At 32.0% G+C, this 27176-nt stretch overlaps 2 protein-coding genes across 2 annotated transcripts in view; both read right to left on the bottom strand.

Annotated features, from left to right (window-relative positions):
• LOC108774782 (uncharacterized) overlaps nucleotides 1-2009 on the bottom strand; it is a 4315-nt gene extending 2306 nt beyond the window's left edge. The window contains exons 1-2 of the mRNA XM_018540979.1: nucleotides 1871-2009; nucleotides 460-579 (exon numbers count right to left, since the gene is read on the bottom strand). Coding sequence (XP_018396481.1) covers nucleotides 460-579; nucleotides 1871-2009 — 259 coding nt within the window. The remainder of the gene's footprint in view (nucleotides 1-459; nucleotides 580-1870) is intronic.
• A 2678-nt stretch (nucleotides 2010-4687) lies between these two features.
• Nucleotides 4688-26846, bottom strand: LOC108774790 (discoidin domain-containing receptor tyrosine kinase B). Its single transcript, XM_018540991.1, has 15 exons — nucleotides 26752-26846; nucleotides 24215-24446; nucleotides 21500-21647; nucleotides 15848-16012; nucleotides 15264-15397; nucleotides 13990-14197; nucleotides 13095-13190; nucleotides 9019-9194; nucleotides 8755-8929; nucleotides 8361-8623; nucleotides 7961-8098; nucleotides 7082-7389; nucleotides 6728-6962; nucleotides 5917-6066; nucleotides 4688-5461 (listed from the first exon to the last, which is right to left on the bottom strand). Exons 1-15 carry the CDS (start codon nucleotides 26829-26831, stop codon nucleotides 5312-5314), a joined length of 2658 nt encoding a protein of 885 aa, XP_018396493.1. The 5' UTR covers nucleotides 26832-26846; the 3' UTR covers nucleotides 4688-5311.
• Nucleotides 26847-27176: the final 330 nt, after the last annotated feature.

Genomic DNA, 27176 nt, shown 5'->3' with positions numbered 1-27176 from the left:
TACCAAATTATTAAAAAGATAAGGGAGAGATAAGTGAAGGTATATTAGAAATAGATATGAGATAGAAATAACGAGAAAACGTTATATGCATATCGTGACATTAGGAATTAAATTTAAAAAACAACCAGAATAGAGGATGAATGTGTAAACCAAGTTCTTTTCTTGGTTTATGATATTGAAGGAGAGACATAAATATTTTATTCTATTCTATTATTAAATTGTTGATCAAAACGATGGATGACTCAAAACGTATCTTACGTAACAGAAGACGTAAATAGAATAGTAGTTATGAAAGGAAATAATAGAGAATAAATCATAAATTTATATGTATATATGTGGATTTATATATGCAATAATTTCACTTCATAACTATAATTAAAAACAATTGAAACATTTCTTATTGTTCTTTATTACGCTTTTAAACAGAGTATGATACTGTTTTATAATGTGTGAACTTACCTACGCTGCAGCACGATGTACCCTGTTGAGAGCATGAGTTTTCAATATTTGTAAACATCTGACAGTGATTGGGCACAACACAATTCTCTGGATGACATATTTCCTTCGCATTGGCATATTCTGAAAACAAATTTGATTTTGTTAACTTCACACCTTAATGTGAACATTTCTTTTGTGCTGATGATTACAAAAGAAGTAACGTTAGATATAAAAGGTATACTTGGTATCAAAAATACATATTTTACGCATTTGGAATTACGCAGTTAAATATATTTTAGTCACATAAGGTTAAATATGTGTGTATTAACTATAATAAATAAGATAACATTTTATTGTTTTCTCTATAAATATATACGTCAGGACATAAGAATTCCAGCTATAAAGAAAAAAAATTACATACATTTTAATTTTAATTATTTTGATAAAATATGAGAATATCTACGAAAACTTATTATTATCGTATATATTTGAAAGAAAAATAAATTGATTTTCTCTTTTAACGCATTGAAAAAACTAGGAATATTCTAAAATTAAAAAAACAACAAAGAGAAATATAAAAACAAAAAATATTCAAATAATTTATATACATATCTTATAAAATTTTACAATATTTTAATTTAAAAATAAAATTAATTACAATAAATATAAAATTAATTCTCTTTTATTTCATTACCACTACTTAGATTGTCTTTTTATTGTTAACTTGAATTTGACTTGCAACATTGAACAGAGCGAGGAATGCGAAATTAGAATCACAACGACTTAACTATTATTATTACTCGATTAATTAATTTTTTAGCTATATTTTGTAATTTAATCACCGTTTAAAGATTTTTTAACTGTAACATTGAGAATGACCCGATCGGAGTCGAAACGTATGTATTATTTATTTATTATATTAAACTTTTCTTTGTTACTTTATTTACATGATTATTATTATTTTTTAAATTTGAATTGATTGTTGTTACTAGCTCTTTGCCCTTATTTTATATACTTTGTTTTAAAAATAAAAGGTTTTGAATTCATGAAAAAATTTCGTTAATATTACATTTTGATTTAAATAATATAGTTTCATATTTATATCCATAATAATTTAGTAGATATGTTGTAAAATTAGTTTATTTCTCTTTTAAATATCTCATAGATATGTGAATAAGAATCTATGATACGATAATAATTAATTAAACTTGTAAATTATAGACTCCTTTAATAATACAATGAAATAAGAAAATAATGCAATGTATAAAGTCGTAGAAATCAATCGCAGATTGTTTATATTACGGAACACATTTAGCAAACAATACGTTACATAAATTTGTTATATAAATTTATGATACGTTTATATTAGTGTTTTGAAAATATATTAGCGTGTTATAATTTTTCATTTTACGTAAAAGATGCGATTACTTACCAGTGTAGAGGAGTATAATTGTGAGGACAGCAAATACAAGCGTGTAGGATTTCATTCTTTTGCCGAATAGAGGTGTCGGAGTAGCGTATGATTCTGACAGCCGGCGATTCAATGGTCTCATATTCCCAGGTGCTACCATTATATAAACGCAAGCGATCTCTCGGCGTTACACGACACACGCACATACACGTCTGTGTAAATAGTACACACCCACGACCGAGAGATACTTTGTGACGCGCACTCATCAGTTTACCTATTTTTATCGTTATATGATGTCAGATAAAATTTATTTGTATCTTGATGATTCATTATTTAATAAGTAATTACATGTTCTCTCTCTCTCTCTTTCTCTCTTTTGGATAGAAATAGACTTGGGGAATTCGAAATCATTGTTCGTGCACTTGTTGCATTTATTTCTATTCGAAATATGTGGTACCAGCATCGCAATTCTTTGCCATGTTTTTGCAATGTACTGATAAGTTAGTTGGAGATAATCAACGAAAGTTTGTTAAGCCAATTGTGTCATAGAGGAAAGAGTTCGTTGCGATGCACGATGTTTTTTTATTAATATGTAATTATATTATTGGGCTTTAAACTAATGCATATACACCCTCTCTTTTTTAAATCTTATTGCTAAGATTTTAATGGTGTACATAGGTATTATCCAATTTAATTAACGCATTTTTATATAATAATATGACTAGACATTTTTCTAGATACAAGTTTATATTTGTGTTTCATATTTAAGGATTAGAATTAAAAATATACTCATTATATATAAAATGAACACGAATAATTTTTCTTTTTCATTAATTGCTAATGCAACAAAATAATTTTTTATAAATCTTATTTGATATACTAAGATTAAAACCACGATGGTTGATCGTATTTTTGACATGTTAGAAATATTTTTTGTAATATTAATTCAAGGATTTGTGAGACATTGCGTATCACAAATTTATCAGTCTCATTTGTCAATTTTTTTGCGGATCTGGTATTATCTAATAACATATTATAGACTATATACCAGCATTTTACTCATAAATTTTTTTTTGCAAGTATCATGTGTAAAATTATAAAATTTAATTTATAGTAATAGCGTGTGCAAATATAGTATAGTACATGTTTTATGCTGCTGAAAGAATGATTAATTACATTGGGAAATCTGCAATATCTTCATTTATATTGCAAGTAAAAATATAAATTATTTAACAAGCAGGTAGAGAGAAACGTTTTTTAAAAATAAAGAAAATTTTTATAGTGTGGAAAATAGGAATATGTCAGTTGTATTACGTTACTCATTATACAGGAGAATTTTTAATACATGGATATAACTTTAGAGTAAAATTTATATAGTATGCAAAAATAATAAAAAATTCTTATATAAGCATTTGTTTCATCTGTTTCAGAGTTTAGTAGTGTGTTTCAAACTTGTTTATGTACTTAAAAAAAATACTTAAAATGATCATCTTGAGATTGAATATAAGCTTTTAAATGTGTTATCATTAATTATTCAAACTGTTAGAAAATTTTTACCGTTATTCATCAAATTTTTTGGCAAATTTTTTTTTATATAGTGATAGCAGAATGTGTTAATATATATATATAATACATATATATAGTATATATATGTATATATTATATATATATTAACTATTAATAAATCTTATATTCCTGCAAATAACAACTCGGATTTAACCATCGTAATTGTGATTAACCAAATCAGGTGATAATGAGAGATAATAGATCTTTCATTAGATGAATGAATTTCTTTTAAAACGATAGACTCATTACCAAGCACTTCACGGACAAGTACTCTACAAATGATTTTATCATCCATCGAGATTGATATCAATTTTGTTCTTGTTTACATATCTGAAAATCAATTATAACGATAAAAATTATCTGAAAATTTGTTTAGTTTCTTTATCTTTGAAAAATAAGGGATAGGACGTTTGAACGTTTCTACATTTTTGCTAAAGTTACTTTCATATTTACGAACGAAATTTTATTGTTAGTCGACTTATTGGCATATTCTATAATTATATAAAAACATTAATTATGAATTTCGAGAAATATAGTAGAAATAATCACAACGAATGTTATACATAATTGTTATACAAATTAATAAAATTATTTTGCAGTAATAAGACAAATGCATATGTTGTTATATCATTATTCTGTATCTTTTTATTGACATTTTTATTTTGTATTGCTATCTCGTCGATACGCTCAAGCGTCCGTAATTTGGAATTCCAACAAATATATGGCATTGTTTAAATTTTTATTGATTCCTTCCAAAGCACGATACGTTGCTAGATGTTTTCAGCATCTTCTTCTATTTTTAAATAAAAACGAGCAAAGATATGTTCATGTTGTGTCCTTGAGACAAGAACATACTTGAAATCTATACCTCTTAGCGTAATACAATTCCAACTTAAACGAATAATGGAATAATAAGTACTTACTACTGATGGGCTTCAAATGTACAAGACGACTAAGTTGAAATTTTTAAGGCCTAGTATGACGGTAAGCTAATATAAAATTATTTCACGGTTTAATCGATTAAACATCTGATTTTTTCAAATATTATTTGATTCTATTTTTCCGGATATTTTTTTTACACTTAAGCCAACTCAATTCGTTATATATTTGTGATTTAAGATGAAAAAGAATTAGTGCCATTTTTGCATATCGTCAAGCTTGTAGAAAAGTTAAATATAATAATATAAAGTGTGGAAGGAAAAACAAAGAAGCAGCCGTCATGAAACTTATTGCCATAAAAATTTCTCATTTACCTAGCGTTAAGACCTAAATTTATATGTACAAATGGATAGACTTTATCAGTACTGAGCATATTAGCGTACATTACATGTTTATATTAATGTTAGAATACTGTACACGATAGCACTTTCGTGAGAATTAAAGATTTGTATTGACTAGAAAAAATGAAATCTTATTAAACGTCCGGACAAAAGTGACGCGATTATACACTCGAGTTGAAGAAGAATGAAATGATTGATCTTGAGTATCCGAAGAAAATAAACTTAACACTTATACGTCAATTATACATCTCTCCTTGTGTTCGTTTGGCATTTGTTCTATTATCGCTATTGCTTGTCTGATTAACAGATTGCGCGCAATAGAGTCTGCGGGAGATCATTTTCGATCATTGCTGAGCTTTATACTCGGCGTGCGATTTTTCATTTGTCAAGTTTTCTGCGCAAGAGGAAGGAGACACGAGATCTAGTGCCTCCGATACATATGTATATCTAAAACTAACGATTGTACATTTCTGGAGAATCTGATTCCACGCAAGGCGTCATGCCTGGCGAGTATAATCTCATGTAATGCTTTGTCTTACTCGGAATATTCCCGACGATGTCGTTCACATTCCGAGATATTAGCTGTCGATTCTGTATCACAGTTAATCAAGATTATTTATGCACCAGGTCGATAGTCCGCTATTATATTCTTCAGGAACATGTAAATATCCTTGAAGGTTGGTCGTGATGTCTCATCTCTTCTCCAACATGAGCACATCATCCGATAGACCTCTTCCGGACACATTGTTGGTTTCGGTAAAAGTACCTAGAATACAAATATTGAAATGAAATAATAGTAAATACGCTGAAAAAAGAATTTAGTCATAGCTATACTGTTAGACAATACTTACTAAATATTTAGGAAAGTAAAATAATTTTTGTTATATTTTTTAATCAAATGATTAATTGGCATTATTTCACTAAACATTTGGTAGTTATTTCTAAATTTTTTTTTCAGTGTAATAAGTAAAAAGTTTTGTCCAATTTTTATTTGTGATTACCGCAAAGTATAAATTCTAATTATATTAATATTCCCTCTCCCTGTACAATTATTTTAAAAAATTATTTTTAATACATGATTAAATATTTAAAGCTTGATTGAGCAAGATTTAATTAATTTGTAATGTGTTAAAATTCCATTATCAAGTAAGATTTAATGGTTAATCGATGGACTAGAGAGTGATTAATTATAAAGTAATTGCCGATCAGATATTTGCTTACTTGTAGCTCTGCTCCGTAATACATATGTTCAGCATTCTGAATCACTTGATCATTTGACAAATGTTGAAAAGGCTTTTCTCTCGCCAGACTCATTACTTCCCAAAGTGTCACGGCAAATGACCATATGCTACTTGAACATGTATACCTATCCTAAAATTTAAATATTTAACAATAAGTACCGTTGTTGTTCGCTCTTCATGTAAATTTATCTCACAAATTCTCAGCGAGAAATGAACGTCAATTAGATGTCAATTCGACTTCTAATTGATGTCGAATCATTAATATTACATTATATCAATGTCAATTCGATATTAATTCGATAAATCATTTCTCGTTAGATTATGACATTGATTTAGTAACAAATTTTGTATTGAATCTAAATTCTGAAATAAACTTTTTTGTAAATAAACATTTTGAAACATGTTTAATTTTAATAACAAATTATGATAAATCCAAAATAATTTTTTTTAATTAAGAGGTTTGAATAGTATCTAAATTATAAATTATTCAAAGAAAAAACACTTTACAAATTTAAATATTATTAGATCAAAAGTTCATGTCCAATGTATTATTAATTTTGAACAATAAATCGGGCATGACTTTTGCACTGACCTAATATATAAAAAATTTATTTTAATTTTTAGTTTATACTTTTTGCGTGCGTTGCGCGCACACACACATATAAAAAATTATACACTTAATTCAAATTTAATAGCAATCTTTTTGGATATTTTTGCTATTGATTACAAATTAGCTAATAATTGTAATAAAGAAAACTGTAGAAAAACTTGAAAAGAAGAAGCTTACTTACCAATAAAATACTTTCCCACGGTAACCATCTTATCGGTACGGGTGGTCTACCTCCTATATCGCTGTAATCTTTCTTGTAAAGATCGCTGCACATGGCTATATCAGTCACTTTCACGGTGTAAGAACGGCCTACCAGACAATTTCTGGCCGCCAAGTCTTTGTGCACCAAATTCTTCGATTCGAGGAATCTCATTCCTGATGCTATTTGTGTTCCCATATATAGCAGACAACTTTGACTAGAAATAATCAAATAAATTTTATGTACGAAAAAAATTCGTAAGGCAAGCATTGCAGAGGAAAATTTAAGTTTTGATAAATAATTATCAGATAATGATTATTTGAAAAAAAATCTTACCTAAGAGCTTTTAGATTGCAATTTGGCCTGAGCGTTCCCGTAAGAGGTACACTGTATTGAAGATAATGAGCGAGGTCACCAAGTTCCGTGTACTCGATGATTGTCCACGGCACTGGCTCGACAGTGCAAATTCCTAAGACACGTGCCACATTTGGGTCAGATAAACATGATAGAAATTGCACTTCTCTCATCTGGTCTACCGCGTTGTTAGTTCGAATATCACTGGTACACAGAGGTACACGAGCAACGACTAATTTGGGAGCGCCAGATATGATTTCTTCTAGACCAACAGCTTCGCATATTATAGCCTGCAAATCATACAAATAATACTTTCTTTAGAGTATGTTTAACATTATGAATATACAATGCTTCTTTATTTCTTCCATATTAAAGAACAATTTTATAAATGTAATTCCAATGATGATTTGAATGATTTGAAAGACGATAGATAACAACGATAAAAAATTAATGTCTTTAATTTTCTGCTCAACACTTTTTTATAGTTTAACATTCGAAAGATAAATATAAATATGTTTATTATGTTATTTTTACATGTTCAAAAAGTTACACAATATTGTCAGAAAAGAAAGCAAGTACGTATCAGGATTGTGAATACATATACATGTTATTTAGATAAATATGTAAATTACATTTCGCCACCGCTCGCAATTGTTTAAGCGCAAGTGAAGTCAGAAACGTGCACCTATCACAAGCTGCGGGCATATTTATACCCGTCGTAGCTCGAATACATGATAAGTTAAGTTGATATTTACTGGCTCAGGTTGGTGACTTAGTCATTGAGATAAAGAAAATAGGAATGATTTTAAACAACTTTTATTCAATTTGCATATTACTTATATTTTTATAAATGTATCGTACCTCTCCTATGGTTCTCGAGCCAAGTTTCTCTGTCGTTCGTAGGCACTGATGTGGTATATTGGTTGGCTCTACTTCCTTGCACTTGTACGGCTTGTTCATACTTGGTGCGATATTCCAACTTACGACAGGTGCTGGTATCTATAATTGAATGATACTTTGTTCAATTGTTCGTCGTTATATTTTTCTCTATCTCTTTGATGTCAAAACAAGGCTTTTTTCAATAAGATAGACGAATCGACGTAAGTTGCACTTTGATGTCGAAAACCTAAGAAGGTTTGAAGTAGCGACAAGTTTGATTTTCAGTTATATGACATGATGTACTTTTCCTTTACTCTCGGGTGGCGCAATCAGTCAAATGCATCGTCAAATTGTACGCGTACGATATATGACTAATGTATACCTTGTGCTTCTCCTTTGGCGCTGTATGCCAGCGTTTCGAGTGAACCTGATCGACGTCCCTTTGGTGATTGGGCGTAACCGCGATATTGAGTTTCCTAGTTGGACTGCCATAACTCTGAAGGGTTCTGTAATGTTGGGAGTGACGAGCCGGCGAGTTAGTTGGTGACGAGGAACAGCTGGATGGACCGACCGCGGATTCCGGTCTTGTGTCCAGCCGTACATTTTCTTCCGAAATTTCTATATTCTTGAAGTCCTTCGGGGATTCTGAAAAATATCATTGTTTTATCACTTTTCATATTTGTTTGATATAGTAGTCACGGCCGTTTTTAATACAGCAGTGTGCTATTCTCAAATGCGAAATGCGAGTTCGTACAATAATGCTAATGCTTACTCACCGGAATTAGCTACGATAGCATATGTGGATTTGTATTGGGGACTGACAAGCGGCGAGTTAAATTGCTCCATCGTGAGTGACTCATGCATACTGACGTCCTCCGGTATGTCAGGTGAAACGTGATTGGCAGTTTCTGCTGTTAGCATCCCACCGGGTGTTAAATTCAAGAGGAGACCCTATAAATTGTACAATTTCAGTTCGTTTGAGTATACCTTTTAGTTCTTTATTTCTGAAGATTTTAAGAGTGAAATGTAATTTCCGCTACCTTCATATTTATGGCGAAGCCAAATGGATTTTTTAACACCGTCGGGGAACTTTGTAGCTTTTGTCGCCGATTTAAAAATAGTATAATGAAGAAGACCAGTAGGAGGAGCAATATAATGGCAGTAAGGACACCTATTAGTACCTCCAGGTATTCTTGGCTGTCTCCTGGTGCTGTAACTATACAAAATTTATATGGATATAGAATGTAGAGTACGAAATATAGAGTACATCGAACAATTTGGCAAGATATATAGATTTTTCGTTCTAAAGCACATTCTACCTATTTTGAAATTCAGACCGTATTTTTCTCCAAGCTAATAAAGGAAGTTTAAAAACTCTTAGAAAACCATTTTATCGTTCATGAAAGAAGCTGAATTCTCTTTCTTTACAATTGTTAATTTACATTGCAAAAAACTACGGTTTTCTTTTGTCGTACTGTTCGTGCCAAGTGCCCTGAAGCTACAGCACGATGACTGTGATTTTTTGCGATAGAAATAAATAAGTTAGTCGAAAGTGTTCGCATGATACTTAAGATCGGTTACCGATTTTTCTTCGATCAAGTAATGAATAGGTCAAGCGAATGGTCATTTAAAAACTGTAGCAAATAATTATTAAAACATCAATTTAATTTAAGAGAGCGTCAACGTACGAGTACCAATGTGGATGAGAAAATCTAGATTTCATATGACACTTCCTCTTGGTCATATAGAAAAAGAAAATTGCCTCAAGAGAAGCACAGGAACGCTTTTAATTCCCACTTTTATGCTCACGCGTACCTTCTTTGCTCATGCTCCGGCTTCCCTCATTTCTTGCCCTTTTCGTGATTTTATCTTTTGTTTTTGAGAGAACAACGGATAACGGTATTAAGAGATAAAACTGTGTGCCGTGAATTCGGTATTATACACATTTATAACGTTTCAGTCTGTCGTTATCTATCTTTTTTTGTTATAATTTTTAGTATTTTAATGTGAACGCATTGTTTGTCCACACATTTATACTTCCTATTATACTTTTTCGATCGAGCAACGGCAGACAGCTTATTGTTGCTTACAGTTCCTTTATTTGCAGCCGCGTAATGAAACGTATTTAGCGAATTCCATATCGTCTGTTTTGGAGCGCTATTTGTTGTGCTTTTTTATTTTATCCGAGAATCGATTACTTTAATTCTTCTCTCTCTGATATTTTTTATTTATCTTGTTTAATCTCGTATTCCTTCATTTATTTAAATTTTAATTTTGACTGAGTATGACCTCCTCTGCTTATTTATGTTAGTCGTTTATTTCGTATCCATTTATATGGAGTTGGATATGTTGAGTATTTTAAAGAGGTTGTATGTATATTTATATAGCAACTACTTTTTTAAGATACTTTTCGGGCTGTCATTAAAATAAGGTAAAAGAAAAAAAATATCTGCTCTCTTGCATTATTTTGTGTTTCTTTTAATAATTTTCTTATAATAATTTTCAGAATTGTACACTTAAGTCATTCTTTTATTTCGCAAAATATTAATGTCATAATATATATATTCATAATTTATATAATACTTAATATTATAGTATTAATATTATTAAGTCATATACGAGTATAATACAATATTCATTTATTAATATTAAATATTTATACTGTTAATACTCTTTGCGAGATAAAATGGTGATTGATGATATTTTAAGTGCGATAACAAGCAAGAGTTTCTTAATTTTAAACAATCGGTTTTACAATACGGAGGGTATCTCTCTATATTTTCTCTTATTTTTTCTCAAATGAATAATTACATTCGCTTCTTTATTTGCAGCTGACTAGAGAAAATATCTGTAATCAGGAGAGAATGGAGAATAAAGTTCGGCATTTGCACAGTCTATCAGAGATATGTAATTATAGAGTCGACTGCTCTCTCCGTTCAGGTTTCCCTTTCTTGGTTGTCTTATTTCGTTCGTTCTTTTATTATGACTCTAATCCTCCCTCTTCCGCTCTGTCGAATCAGACGTTGGCTAATCCGCATAATCGATCGCGCGAATATCGGCGCTTGAATTATGAAAGCGCTGTGCTTTCTTTGGTTTTCCCCACTCGTGAACTACTATATAAAAAATTGCGTGCAAAAACTATATTAGGTACGGCACCACCAACGGCCGCGTCCTTTTGAATTCAGACCACCGTAAAGCGGACACTCGGTTTACATGTTGTTTTTAGTTACTCTTTTTACCCTTTACCGCCCTTCCCTCGCGTCGCGCCATCTTTTTTAGCGCGCGTGCTGCATTTGCGCGGTCGGACGATTTCGCGGCTGCTTTATTTGAGGACCCGTTCGCGTTTCCTTTATTTATAATGGAGAACCGGGAAAGTGCTCAAGTCTATTTTTTTGACGGGGGGAGGGGGGATAGGATTCGTGGATGGCGGGGTATATCAGAGAGCCGTAATTATGCCGCAGTCGAGTATTCTTCCCAACATCCTCCCGCGTCCTCATTTATCTGCTGCACTTCCTGTTATCTGCATCTTCCTCGCTCCCATCTCCGTGTTATAAGTTTTTATCATTTTTTATTCTCATTTCTCTCGTCCTTCTTTCGTAATGCAATTTATCTCTCCGTATTCATGCACGCTTCTCTATCTATTCGGGCGACAAATTATGTTCTATTTGTTTCTCGTTCTAACGGTTGACGTGTATTCCATGCGCTTTTATCATATATCCGTACGCTTTGAGACATATCGCGTAGGGAAAAAGGACTAACGTAAATTGTTCATTGTTAATATCGGAAAAACTGTAGTATAGATTAAAACTGTTATACATAGAAACATGTGTTTCCACTAAAAATACATCAATATATCATTATAGAATTTGCCGCCTACATAAATACTGTGTTGATATTCCTTACTTCCATTTACTTTTTCTTGTGCTGCGGCTTTTAATTTTTCATCTGGATAAGCAATTCCTTTGATTATACTCAATGATTCAAGCGGAAAATGCATATTTTTAATTTGTTTTGCGGCCTGGAAAATGCAGCGTAGGATTTGTGTTGGCACAAACTATGAGATATACGTAATTATGCCAGAGTCGACCTTACTTTTCTTTCCCTGTTTTCTTTTCTTCTTTCCTCAAATGCGCTACCTCTTAACCCGACTAATTGTTTACGTTACGAGGAAGTTGCTACGTGAATTATAAAGTGCAACCACATCTCTTTCTCTTCTATGTCGGACAATGACTTTTCCTAATCGTATCTTCTTCTTGGCAAAGAATAACGGCCTCGTTTCGCTAACAAAGTTAGCTGAATAAATGTCGCTCATTTTCAAAAAGAATACGCATGTTACAGAAAGTTTGAAGATTATGAAATTATAAATATCATAATATAAATCTATATATCAAAATATAATGCGATAAGTAAAGGTCATTAGTTGTTAAAGAATTTAAATTGTTTTTAAATTGTTAGTAAGTAAAGGTTTAAACTAACTTCGTTGAGATAATATAAAAAAATGTCAAAATATAAGAAAATATTTGTTAATAAAAAAATAAGAACGTTGTAAAATCAAATACAATATATTTTCTTAGAAAATCAATCTCTTTAGGATAAAGTTTGATTAAGTTATTAAACTCTTATTGGATAATTAAATTTATTTGATGAGTAAAAGCTTATCTTCGTTATACTGACTTTTTAGTTGATTAAGATTTAAATTTTCAAATGCAGTTAAGTTGAAAGTAGAAATGTATAATACAATGTTGGGAATAAAATAGGAGTGTTAAAACGAAAATAGTAGCGAATAATCAAGATTAATGATCGTTTTCACTTATAACTATTTGCGCAATGATGCATTTAATAATTAAAAATGAAGTTGAAATGAAGTAAATAATATTTAAAATAAGCGCTCGTGTGTGCAAGTAAGGCATTATTATTAAACTACGTGAGAAACGTTCGAGACACGTGCGTAAATAAAACGTGAAATATTAAATATGTATATGAAGTACTCTTTATGAATTTGAAGCCGTGTGCTATTTAAAGATATGCGATACGAGGAATGAAAAGTTTCTAGTAGCCAATGCTTAATTAGAACGAGATTGATACGAATTAATGCCACTCTCGGCAAGTTACTTACTCGTTTGTAAGTTGAGATCCACTTCGGGGTTGACTGGAATCTCTCGGTTGCTAAACTCGGACGCTGCTTCTTCCGTAGTGTTTTCGTAGGGATTTGCTGAAAGTGGAAAATAGCTGTAGCTAACTTGAATCCATGGAAAATTTATAAGATTTATGAAGATCATTTTAAGCGCGAATTATCAAAATGACAGAAGAAATGCTATTATAATATTTACTATTTGTTTTGAAATTTGTGCGCTATTCATATAATCGTATTAATTTCATGTATTAAAATCATATTTATAATAAATAGTAAAAGAACATTGCTACGTACGCGCGTGAATATAAATTTTTCATGTAATTTTTGCTATTGCATTAGAAATGAGAAGCAGTAAAAAAATGTTATGCCGGTTATTACTGCATATTTCTCTACCCAAAGAATATTACATATTTCGCACATTCGCATAAAGATTTAAACGGGCTTACCGTGTGCGTTCGATATCGTTAACTCAAACGGTCATTAGTGCGATAAAATTAAAGAAACGTGATCGTACACATTCGAAATAAAGATGTGAAGGTTATTAAAAGGTAATTGAAGTCGGCGGATGCATGCGAAGCAGAGCGAGATAATCCAATGGATCATTATAACTTCGTTCATTACAATATTTCTTGAAGCATACGATCTGCGAATTACAGTTAAGTATGCGCTTATATTTATTTGAGTAAGTTTTTCTTGTCGTCTAAGTTGATATTTAGGTCAGGTAATGTGCAAGATGTCCAAAGAAACCCGCGGGAAATCTAAAAGAACCCGACAAATTTTTGTTTTGTAGAATGACATCGAAAGTAATGTAAAAACTAAATGCAAAAAGAAATGGATATCTCCACTGGAAGAAAATGAGATACGGAAAAATGCTTACTTGCGTCGAATGTCACTTCGCTAATTATGATCCATCGCGCGGCGAAATACAGATGCAATTTGATAAGTCTTCCTTCTCGTTCGTGTAGACCGATTGAAACGTTTCGAGCGTTTTCGAGCACGACATCCGGTATGTAAGAATAAGGCAAGAACTCCTCTTCATAGGTTTCGCCATCGGTACTGAACCATATCACCGCTTTTGAAAATACCTGTTGTGTAAACCAAACTCAAATTGAAATGTATGTCCTCTTTGAAGTTTAAAATAAACAAGACGAATATATATTCAATTCATGTTTCGTTAAAAATGCTCAAATTATTTAGAAATAAAATTATCACGCGAGAGATGTTTTGAAGGAATTAAATGTTAAATATGAAACATATTACGTTATAAAAAAAAATAATACAAATATTAATATTCTGTTTTTAAGTTTAAAATGCATAGAAAAAGAAATAGAATAATTTCTGTATATCATTTCTACCTGAAGAGGATATAATGGCTGACATATTCCAGAAAAATGGAGACTCGTGATGTGTTTAAGCTTGGTTTTATCATGTAGTTACATTTGTTTTTATTGTGTAGTCGATGCACTTTGATACATATGCAAAAACTGTTTTGTGTTATAAACCGTATGAGGGCATTGACATCAAAGAAATGTACATGCACGTGATAACTATCGACTATGTAATCAACAAATCGTTAATCATGTCGTTTATGATACATGTTTCGGATTGATATCTACAAATGACATCTATAATATGAAAGGGAAAATATTTCTTGTCATGGATATTCTGTTTCATCTTCGAGGATATCTGATATCTGGTATATTTTCTGATTGACATGTTCATAATGATACGTAGCGCAATTATAGCTCGTTTTGATATACAGTTTGGCAAAGTAATCATTATTTAAATCCCGTTAACAGTACTGCTTTCAATGAAATCCTGATATCCTGATGAGGAATCCTGATTATATCAAACGTATTAAATTTCGATTATGTTACGAAAAGGTTTCATCAGTTAATTAGTATTATTGTGCGTAGCATTTTGTTTTCAGTTTACGATTAGAGAAATAAAAAAGATAGATTTTTCAAATTATATTTAAAAATCTCACGAGAATTGACAAAACCTTGTATTGTTGTAAAATCAGTAAATTTATCTTGTTAGATAATCGTAAAATTTAATCATTTAATTTCAATTCTACTTTGAATAAAGAAGAAAGGTTTGTAAAAGTACGCGAGTGGAAAATATATTACGCAAAAGTGAGTTGAAAATTACCTGAACGTCTCGTGAGAAATAATTATTGGTATAGATGTGTACCGCTTCAAAGATCATCATGGCTTCAAACTCGAAGACGAGCTCTACGAACTTCTCTTGAAAAGTGTCACGAAGCCAAGCAACCCAACCTGTGCCTATAGCCAACGGAGAAAGAACTTTTATACAAAACGCAATAAATTGCATTACTTTGTTGTGGTTTTCTATCGCAGCGTACAAACGTTTATACGTGACGATAATAAACGTGGGGTTTATTTTTTTTATTGTAGAATATGAAAGGAGATATAAAGTTTCAATAGAAATTTATTATTCAAGAAAGACGAACTCGTTTTGTTTTAATATGTTTCGCGATAAAGTTGTGAAATACGATTATAATAAAGCAAGAGCAAAGCTGTTGACAATGAAAAATGTTGAATATAATATTTTGCAATAATTCATATCCATGTAAAATGCAATAATTCTAGACGTTCTTAATATAAAGAAATACTGTTTGTTTGAAATTGTTTTATATTAACGAAAATTACTGAAATACTATTATCTATGTTTCGACTGTTCAACGTTCCCGCACGTGTTCACCCACTGATTACCTTTTCCATTTCCCATGTCCAGTCTGTAATTGTCTGCGCCGACCTCACCATCGATTAGACAACCTAAACCATCGGTCAACAAGTTGTCTTGCCTCTTACCGTCGTACGAAATGTCACTAAACTCTGGTAAGGAAGCATCTGGTATAGTGTAGCTCATGACATCGCCTGAAACAGACGAAAGTTTTCGCGTGACGACCTACTCTGTGCAACAGTAGTTTTCTTTTAAAACACACTCGTCTCTCAAACTTCTACGTTACACCTGACTTTGTTGTACTATTAGCTGTATTTTGTCTCTGGTTGATACTCTTTTTCTTTTATCTCTTTTTAGATTGTGTTAAGTGACGTTGTTTTTAGATTTTTAGGTAAAAATGTATAAAGTAAAGGCATAAGTTTGTTACAATAAGTGCACAAGTTTGTTATAATAAGCATATAAAGTAAAAGTACACAAGTTTGTTGTAATTACGAAAATTTTACTGAAATAGAATAGATCTCGGGCAAAAGTAACTTCCAATAATATTTACTATATCGCATGTATCTTCAATTAGGATATTTTTCACGAATTTTTTCTCATGCAGATGTATTATTATTAATTATTTCTAGAACGGTTTTGAGAGTAAAAATTATTTCGTGAATTTTCATATTATCTCACCGAAATTTACCGTGTATTTCGCAAACAGCAGCACTTTGCTCCAGTTCCCGGATACACTTCGAAAATGAAGTGGCGCTGCTTAATAACATGCCGTGAAGAGCGCGGTGGCGGAGAAGGCGCTTAGTTAAAATTAATCAATTAAAATTAATTAAAACGACTTGGTCGGTGGCGGCGGACGGCGCGGCGCGGCGGCGTCCGCAAGGGACGGACGGCTGGATTTTCGTAGCGGGAAAATTAATAACGGACCGCAAAAATGGCGCGGTGCGCCCACTTTGCCATGTCGTGTTCAAAATCGCTTAACTACTCTTAATATTTCACGGTATATACAGTCCGCGGCCGGCCGTCGTTGTCACGCGATGTGGTCAAGCCAGTTTTGGTCAACGTACCTTTGCCTGATTCCGTGTCACGTGGATGACGCTGAGGTAATAATTTTACTTAGAACAACGTAACGCTTCGTTGCTACGCGGTTGTTCTGCAACTGGCATCTACCACACCGTACAGGAATTGTACGATCGTACGTATTAAAATAAGAGGTCGACCCCATTCTCGAATAAATGGTCGTCCTTTTAATCAAGATACTTGCGGGCACCAAAGAAAAATAGAGAAAAATACATAAGTTAAAAGGCGTGATAAGGTTTTAGTGCTCGGCTTGCTATAAAGTATATTGCATTCGTTGAAGAAATATACAGTCAGAAGACTGTAAATACGTTTAGAATTGTACAGGTGCCGTGCAACACGTTCACAATAAGGGAATAAATGGCGAGTCAAATTAATCCGCAATTGAAGCAACGAAGTCACTTCTTGGCGTGCACTCTTTACGTGTTTGAGAATCGTTCGTGTAAACTGGTGAACATTTCAGCGATGTGTCGTTGATATTCCTGCCATTTTTTGAAGGTACGCATTAAAGAACGCCGTATTTCAGCACGCGTCAGAAACATTGCTCTTACAGGGACTCTACTCTGTAATCTGGCAATCCGCTAATCTAATCTGTACTGGCAATCTCTTTCCCGTCTACGGCTTGAAATTATTGCGAATTTTCATTGGAATTGTTGGAGCAATTTCCCAGCAGAGTGCAATTCTTAACAAGTCCTAATACAACTTTTCGCAGGCACATACGAAGAAATATTAGATTGGAACAAAAGATCGTAGCGTTACTTTATTTGTATCATATCTGTATGTTCTTAAAAAAAAAATTGGCATTTATACCAATTGATAGAGGAATTTTTCAGCTTAGTTTTTTTTTTAAATTGTGGTACTTTTGACGGTTTTGAGTTATAAACAATCAAAATGTTTGTTTACAGTACAATAAAAAATCTTAAGGACATTTAAAAAATGATTTTGTAGGAAAATAATTTAAGTTTTCACACGTTAGAAAATCGAAAATTTTTATACGTTTCTTTGGGTACGTGACAGATTCATAAAGTGAGAAGAAAATTTTCCATTTTGTTCAGCTCGTAGTCTTTTAAATGTAAAAATGATCAAACTCACAAAAACTTAAAAGACAGTGACTTAAAGTAGAGTTTTTAAGTTGTAATCTTTTTTTTTTCAATTTAAATTTTGTTCATTTTTTACGACGTAAGAGCTACTTGAATTTTGAAGCTTGTAGTATTATGAACTTTTGTTTTAACTCAATATTAACGATTAAAATATAAGCTATTGTTAACTGAGCGATGAATTTTATCCGCTGGTGGATCGAAATATAATTTATTTTTATATATATTATACATATATATTTAGAATTCAATCTTAATTTTAATGAGTCTTTTTACAAATAGCAAAAATATCAAGGAAAACTATTACTTTACTTACATTTACTTTACATTTACATTTTTAATATTGTTTATCTTTATAACTAGATTTGAAAATAAAATTTGATATTTATAGAAAAGTCCAAACTTAATTAAATATGTAAATTCGATCTATTCGTTTCCCTTGAAAGCAAAGAATCTCTTTTTTTCAATTTACAATTGCAGTTAAGATCGTAAAAATGTACAATATTTTATATAACGCTAAATTTGCCACGTATCTTTACATACAGGATACAGATCGCTCGAACAGCCATGAGTAAATCGCACTTTAATAAATGATACGTTGGTTGCACAGTGCTTTATCAATTGAGGCTTAGCACACTTGTATTCTGTCAGACCGCGAATGTCAATACCAGGAGGACAATGTCGTGGATTCTGTACCGCGTTGACCGAGTAGGCCGTGTTACTCGCGATCCGTGGGTAATCGTTCGTGTTCACCGGCTCGGGGCAGGGCATCAACGTTGTTTTAACCCGCTGCCGTGCACGGCTGCCATAAATCCGACATACCCGCCCAGTCGAGCTCGATCTCACACGCTCCGAATACTTCTTATAACGCGAAAGCTCTCATGTCGCCGTTTTACCGGTTCCGTGCCGCAAAGCTAGCCGTACATATGTCATCGCCCGAACATATGCGGCCTCGTTGTTGTTGGATATTATAGCGACCTAGAAAAATAATTCATGCAAATATCCTTTTTCTGCTTAAACGTTGGATGCTTAATAAGGATGCAGGCTGTCAGGATTATAAAAGTCTTCTGTAGATATGCTATCTCAAACAGGATAATCCTACAAACTTTTTTTTTAAAGTTCAATACATTAATGAATCAAAACGTTAAATTATAGAGTTCAATCTTATGCTTAACGCTAAATATTTTCTTATATTATACATAATTAACTTGCTTTTCATATTTTGCAAAGCAGAAATAACAATTTGTACTTTATACATAATGAAGAAACAAATCCCTTTTTCGTTTAATGTTTTTCTGTGTTTCTCGTTTTGCTTTATATAATGTTACTGCTTGGGTTGATTATATGGTTCCTCTTTCGCGTAAAATATATGTAACTCAACGATGCTTAGTTATCAGCCTTTGTTGTCAGCATTTAACGAGAAATTTTCTATTGAACTCTTCTGTGTGTTTTATTGTTATTTCAAGATAACAAAAATATATAAAATAAAAAAATACGCATGTTTATACAGACGCAGACAATTGATTAAGCAATTATCAAAAATATATTGAACATACTTAAACATCGTGTTTAAGGACTGCTTACCTCCTATATGTATATAGGGAATAAATTTTTATTCACATTTATTTCTGTAAATATCATATTATAATCCAGTTAGCGTGAATGCTTATTAGTGCATATAATACATATTGCTTTCGTTTAATCTCTATAACCTCACCTCTGACGTTTTGTTAGAATTTATATAAAATTATGTCTTGTGAATTTAGGGGCCCGGTAAAGTAAGCTGGACGAGAAAAGAAACTGTATGCAAATTTATGTAAATAGCATTGTGGTGTAGCGCACAGCATGTTTGTTATACATAACGCACGCACCTGTATATAAATTATGAGAACAGGTTTCATATGCGTCACGAATACTTAACATTCGTTATTCTGTTAGATCGAGACTGAAAACTTGAAGAGAAAATAAATTGAAATGTTGGCATACTTTAGATATTAATCAAAAACTAAAATTGAAAATATTAGAGGCATTTTGGCTAATACGAAGATATTGAAAAAAAATTGTAAAAATTGCGAGACTCTCAGTTTTCTTGTACTTTTGTTTCATCTCATTTTAATCTTGAAATTAGATAATAATTTTACAGACAATTAATATCATTAATTATTATCATTAAATATTAATTAAAAGAATAATAAAAATACATTCTAAAAAAATGATGTTAATTTAATCTTAGTGTGGATTTGGCACCATACGGTGTCTGTATGGCTCTCACTGTGTTGCTGCTGAATTGGCACCAAATGATAACATCATGGGTTTTGTATTCACACATGATGTTAAATGTTAAAGCTATGTATAATATTGAAATGGTGAAAATTATAAACACCATGAGTGGGTGTTAAATTCACATGGATATTTTTTAGAGCGTAATGATTATAATTCTTTTTCTTATATGGATACATTTATTCATTATTTATTAGACGTCTTTGAGGAAGGTGTGCATTTAGAACAATACTTGAGAAATCAAGAGAAATCGAGGAATTTTCAAATTTCCTGTGCAAGTTTGTTGTCGCCTCAGCGTAACGTGTATTTATATATATTTCACGAACACTAACGGTGTATTGATTATATAAGAGACATTAAGTACTGGAACTAGGTCGAAAACAAATGTACGAAGCCAAGCTAGCAATGAGATCGTCTGTATAACGTTGTTACGAACGTTAATGGGATCTAGCACTGTAGTTAGAGGCACCCTGCCTTTTCGCGTAGCCGTCTCAACGACGTCTCGGCAAATTGAATGAAATTGCAATTTGGAAATTAATTGTCAGATGTCCACTCAAACAGCATTATCGTGTCATTCTTGAGCAGCCATGTGCAACGCGATTTCACATATGGTTCGGGTCTCAAATATATATTCATGATTTAAAAAATATTTCTAATTAAACTGATGCGCCATAAGCATCACGTTGAAACGAGAAATGTATTTGTGAACTATTTAACGTCGTTGTTTGTTGTGCTTATTGATTTGCTAGCATCACACACGATACAGTTATATTTTAACACGAGTTAGTAATAATATTCGATGCGAATAACGTCGGTTATGTCATTTTCAATGATAATTTGTTTATATAATATCTAAATGAATTTGCTAATGAGAGAATAGCAATAGATTTATACGTAAAAATTTATTTGATGTGAAATGATGGCTAATGAAAATATTTTCTTATCTTCGTGATAGAATATACACGTTATGATAAACATATTATTGGCAAATGATATTGTGTTATTATTTCTAAAATTATTCAGGTTGCTTTATGAAAGAAATATCACAGAATAAGTTTATTTAAAACAAAAGGACTTTTTGTGCAATACACATAATAAGTTATAAAAAGGTAAATTAAATTTTTTGTACAAAGTCTTGTTTCTGAGAAAATTGTTTTTGAGGATTGAAAAATTAATAATAAATTAATTTTTGAAAGTACATGGCTTTTTCTCGTATGTTATAACACTTACTCGTATCTCGACATCCTTTGAGTTCGATGCGAAGACAAACCGTACGTCTGTGTTCCGAGTGCGGTAGGATCCGAATTTGACTGGCGAAAATAGGTGGAATTAAATTATGCGATACAATGGTGGAGGTGTCACTGTTGCCGGCTAAAACCTGCGGATCAATGTCATGAATATTAACCAAACAGCAAACGCGAAGAAACAAAATTAGACTTTTCACTCGTCAATTAATGTGAAACTCAATATTCAACTAACATTGTCATTTAACGTAAGAAAATTCTTTTTTCAATGTTGACAAGAAAAATGAATTTTCTTTTTGAACGACTGTGAATTCCATGGTATATCTTTTATCACGAGGATTATACAGCACTAATATACGATTTAACGGTAATGGACATTCCTCCGTCTGAAAATTTTCCAGTACTTATAGACACCTCAATTTTGGATCAGTTGATATAATACTAGCGAATGTATGCGTTTTAATGTGCAGTACCATTAATTTTCCTGGATGGAAATATCTGAATATCCGTCTGCTATCGATGACAGTCGCGCTATCTCGACAATAATACATTGCGTTTAATATGAACTTTTCGGCAAAATTTCATTTCGGTAAATTTCCGTTGAATTGACATTAATGTAACGAGGCGTTCGTGAGTTTCACGAAAGTCAATTATCTACAAAACTTATTGTAGTATCACGCTTCAGTTCATTTCATCTTAATTTAGTCCTGTTATTTATCGTGTCACATGAATATACGATTGAACGATAAGGTATGATTCGGCGTAAATATAATACAACGACTATATCATTAAATTAGCCGTCGCTTCATTTTACATTTTGCGATCAGCCGCATTGATATCGCAGTGAATTATTAATAAGAGAGGATTTAACGTTTTATATAATGAAGTAAATGTTGCGCGATTTAAAGCATGTATCAAAATATGAGAGGCTACAAAAGTTATTTACGTTTGTCATGAAGTTACACATGTAATTATTATTATTATTATTCATCTCCTTATTTGTTATGATATCTAATAATTATAAAAGTTGCTACGAGGCGATAATCGAAAGTACTAGAAATACTAGAAATTACACTCTCTGTCATAAACAGAGATTGTAATTGAAATAATTCTATGGTAGAGATGCGCAATATCTATTATAACAATAAGACAACGATGTGTGATTCAATCTTGAACGCGATTCGAGAAAAGGAGAGTCCAATAAAAACGGGACGACTTGAAAACATTTTAGTTCTCGAAAAGGGGCAGTTGCACTTTTAACAACGCTTAACCATACGTTACGGTACAAAGACATTATGTGCAATTCTAGCACAAGAGTAGATCACTTATCGATTGTCGCTTCTCTGTTTCACTATTGAATCCTGCAAACGGTAAAAGGATTGCGTAAAATCGAATTTGAAGTTGAGAGTATTGTTTGATTAACCGTTAAATAAAAGGATTTTGATATTACAATGGGAAAGTATGTTTCATTTAACTGGATAGTCTATTGTTTGAGAAGTAGTTGGTAAATATTATTGGTTTTCTGTAATAACATATTATACATATGCAAACGCGCATATACATATGTATGTATATGTTGTATATATAAAATATATAAAAGAGAATATCGAATTTCCTATCGTTTCAAACAGCAGTTAAATTATATATTAATTAAATTATTAATTAAATTACAATTTTATGAGCGTAATGATAATCTAATTTTGATACACATATATATATATATATACTTATATAATCTAATTTTGAAATATGTGTGTGTATGTGCACGTGCGTGTGCGCGCACGCACGCACTCACACACACATACATAATATAAATCTTGGAAAAATTGAATATTTGCCTTCTTAAATTTCTCTTAAAATTTGTACATGCACATAGTCTAATATTTCTACACTACGCATTGTTGGCTTAATAATCATTTGATTCATAACAATATTTTTTACTTATTTTCTCTCATTATTCGAATTTTTCTAATTGTTCGTTTTTTATACCTATCAACTTTAACTCGCGATAAAATTTTCTTACTGATAATTGACATGGAAAAAGTTCCATCAATTAAGCATCGTTAAGCGAGTGCCAAGTTCTAACTGTGACTTTACTAACAAGCGACTTCGGACCCTGCGTTTCAATGGAATAAAATTCCAATTTGACACCAGGCGCGTGGGTGATTCCGATCGGTTTTGTAGTTTTGTTCTACGTATCGTTTACGTTTACATTTGTTTGAGTCTGTTCCAATTGAGACATGGTGTAAACTCTCGATAGCTTGCGTATAACACTTTTACAATTGAACGTTTGTTGTAATCAAACTCGGTAATTGCTACCTTCTATGCAATACACTATTCAAACCATAGTTTTCATATGTACTAATTAACAAAAATACGTTGACTAGGTATACATATTATATATTATATAATATTAATATCATATTATACAATATAGATAATAATAATTATTATAAAATGAATGAAGAAGTTACTACAAAATTTATTATCGAAAAAAATTTTTAATGAAAATATATTAATTCTTTTCTTTTATACAACGACTTTTATTATCAATTAATATTTATATAAATTTATGGAATAATGTATTGCATCGAGTTTGTTAGATACAAAGTAACCGAAAAACAATGAAAGGAAGAGCGTTGAACTCGACAAATTGAGCTCTCCTTTTAATGATATCATCAACAGACGTGCCTGTTCTTACCTCGTTGTTGTCCCAACGCTTATATCGGCGCCATCGAGTAAAACCGGGACGTCGATATTCCACAGTGTAATCCTCGACGTATTCCTGACCGCGGCCGTGATCGTAACGGCCCTGTGTCTGCACACCAGTAACGACATGAGTACTCTGTAGGTCAACTTGAAGCCACTCACGAACCCCTTTCTCTATTTGACTTTTCGGACACCAAGCACCGCCAGCAGTCTCCTTCCTGAGTCTATTTAAAATATGATTATGCTAGAGATAATCTTTCTATATAGCTTATGAGGTAATTTCAAGAATGTGATCTTACTAAAGATTTGATAAAAAATTTATATCTTCTGACAATACAAGGACTATTCTTTTTTTTATTACAACAAGTTCAAGCTTGAAGTTAATACGCTTTATTATTGACTGTTATATTAATAGACAAATATAGAAGTAACATAATTTCTATTTAGAAATTTAACATAATCTAAATGAAGAAGGATAATGAATTATTTCGCAAGGAGAGATATTTGTAAGATGACAATTTCGTAAATTGCGGTGCATAATTTATAACTGCTGAAAACGGGCGAAATTATTGAATCGTATACTGTGCTTTACAAACGAAGGATTTTGCATAAGAGGGTCGTTAGACTTTTCATTTCAAAAATGCCGCCGAATTATCGTTTTACTGTCTTCCCGGGCATAAAAAAGTCTGCCAATTATATTGTACAATTCAGTTAGTATCCTTTCAACTAAGAAGAACAATTCACGAGACCATTTCTAGGTTTTAAGAACTTCCACCTTTTTAAAAGTGTACTTAAACAGTGAATCCGTGATTTACTCGCGCTTCTACTTCTCCGAGCCGTTCCGCTCACGTTTTCTCTTTCTCCGTCGATTATTTACGTTTGTGTTAAATGGCGTTAATGAAAGTCTTACTACCTCAATCATTTCTGGTCGAGTGGCATCTCGTACTTAATAACAAAGTTAACTTCACCGTAGATCGAGAAGATTCTCGCTTTTTCCGACCACCTTTCGCTGACGATTGATTTCCGGACGGCGTTCGTGCCGCGTTAATTCATTTACCATTTATAGTTTTTACGTAACTTTATAACGAAAGGATTTCATTGTTAAAGGAAGAAATTCCATGTAGTAGTTGGTAGAAACTTTATATTATTAAGTAAATTGCGCGCTCTCTCTCTCTCTCTCTCTCTCTCTCTCTCGCTCTCTCGCTTTCTCTCTCTCTCTTCTCTTCTCTCTTATGGAAACTTTGTACGCGTGAGAAGTGTCAACTAAGCATGAACAAAGCTCTCTATTAATATTATAGAGTCGCAAACGTCGAGAACGCTTTCTCGTGCTATTATGTGTAATATTGAGCTATTTTTTGTCTTGTTAAAGATTATATTCAAAGATTTAGTGTTGTGAAACTTTAACTAAACGATGAATATACATTGAATCTATAGTACAACTAGATAATTGAATTTATAGTATAATCTTATTATACGGGGTCTCTCCATCTATTCATGAATATTATACAGAGACTACACAATAACTGCCTTCTATACATATATGTTGTATATACGAGCTATTCTCAGATCGACGATTTGACGTATTTAAATCGTTAGGCGGGTACTTGCATTTATGAGAAAGTAGTGTCTGACGGCTGATCTATGATCAATTTTACCACTGTTTTAATTATCAGCGGCTGGAACGTAATAATCTGGCAGAAGAATCCATTTCTCAATTTACATACTGTACACATATATATTTTGTTTAATTATGATGACAATGCATTCAACTTGTGCATTTTGCGATAAATTTTTATTCTGGTTTAACGAAAAAACCAATCGACTGCGAAATGGTGCCAAATATTTATTATATGTAGCAAATAAAAAATTTAATTTTTTCCACTTCTCTAGTTTACCCGTTTTCACATTGATTGAACGAGCCGATTAAATAAATAAAATAACAACGATTGATATACAATGTATTATACATTTTATGTGCAGGTATTATATTATTTTTCAATTTCTTTTGTAATATTATTGAGTTATTATTATTGTTATAATTTTCTTAAGTAAATTTATTTAAAAAGTATCACTCTTTAATAGCTTTGTAGAATTTGTAGAAATGTATCTTTTATAAAACGCATTTACTATTTCTCGTAATCGGATTGCGCGTTTGACAGTCACAAGCGCATTAGGCGTGTAACTTCAAGGAAATTAGGTTTGAATAAGTTAAAATCCCGGTGGGCGTTAAATCAATATCGCTACTGCTCGGAAAAAGCAAGCTTTTACGATAGGTAGATAGATGAATGGGATCGTTGAGTTATAAACAGAACGCGCGCGACAGGTGTATAAAATATAGAGGATTAGACACGAGGGGGGACGAGAAATGACGCATGGCATATCCGTGGATGATAGTGCGTTAAATTCGCGGTCTGATAAACGATTGGATCTATCCTTTTCAAAGTACATTAAAAAAAAATATAGATAGAGAGGACGTAGTCTTTTAACGTTGCTGAAAGCGGCCGTGGATCGTAAAAGTAATGTGCTTACCGGCCATTTCGCGGCCCAACGTTCGTCACATACGACGAGGACGCAGTAATAGCTGAATCCGGTATGTCACCCGATTCCATCCCCAAGGACTGGTTGCATGATCCTGGAACATGATAACGCTTTAATGTAATAGATAAACTAATGTGGGATTTCATAGATATAATCTACATTACTAAATTCAGCAGTGAGGTTGGGTCTGTTAATATTAATTGTATTCACATTTTTTAAAATTGATCAATTGAAATATTTTTTTCATCTAGAATTTTTAAAAGATTCGCACTAACGTCAAATATTCATTAGAACAATTTTAAGACTAAATTATTTGAAATGTGCAAATAACGTTCGCTTGTAGATACATGCATAGATCTTTCGAGGCTTTTCTGATGCTCTATAAAGAAAAGATGACGACGCATCGTTGTTTCACG

This window comes from Cyphomyrmex costatus, unplaced genomic scaffold (genome assembly GCF_001594065.2).
Source record: "Cyphomyrmex costatus isolate MS0001 unplaced genomic scaffold, Ccosl1.0 scaffold274, whole genome shotgun sequence".
Lineage (NCBI taxonomy): Eukaryota > Metazoa > Arthropoda > Insecta > Hymenoptera > Formicidae > Cyphomyrmex > Cyphomyrmex costatus.
This window is presented reverse-complemented; position numbering and strand designations above follow the sequence as displayed.

Bases quoted from the DNA above. Each gene is read 5' to 3' on its own strand.
- LOC108774790 (XM_018540991.1), bottom strand. From the start codon at position 26,831: ATGGAATCGGGTGACATACCGGATTCAGCTATTACTGCGTCCTCGTCG. The intron at 14,198-15,263 runs GTAATTTTCAAC...TTTACACAACAG, and splicing joins ATTTCTCACGAGACGTTCAG to GTATTTTCAAAAGCGGTGAT. The intron at 8,099-8,360 runs GTATACATTAGT...ATTCAATTATAG, and splicing joins CGCCAAAGGAGAAGCACAAG to ATACCAGCACCTGTCGTAAG.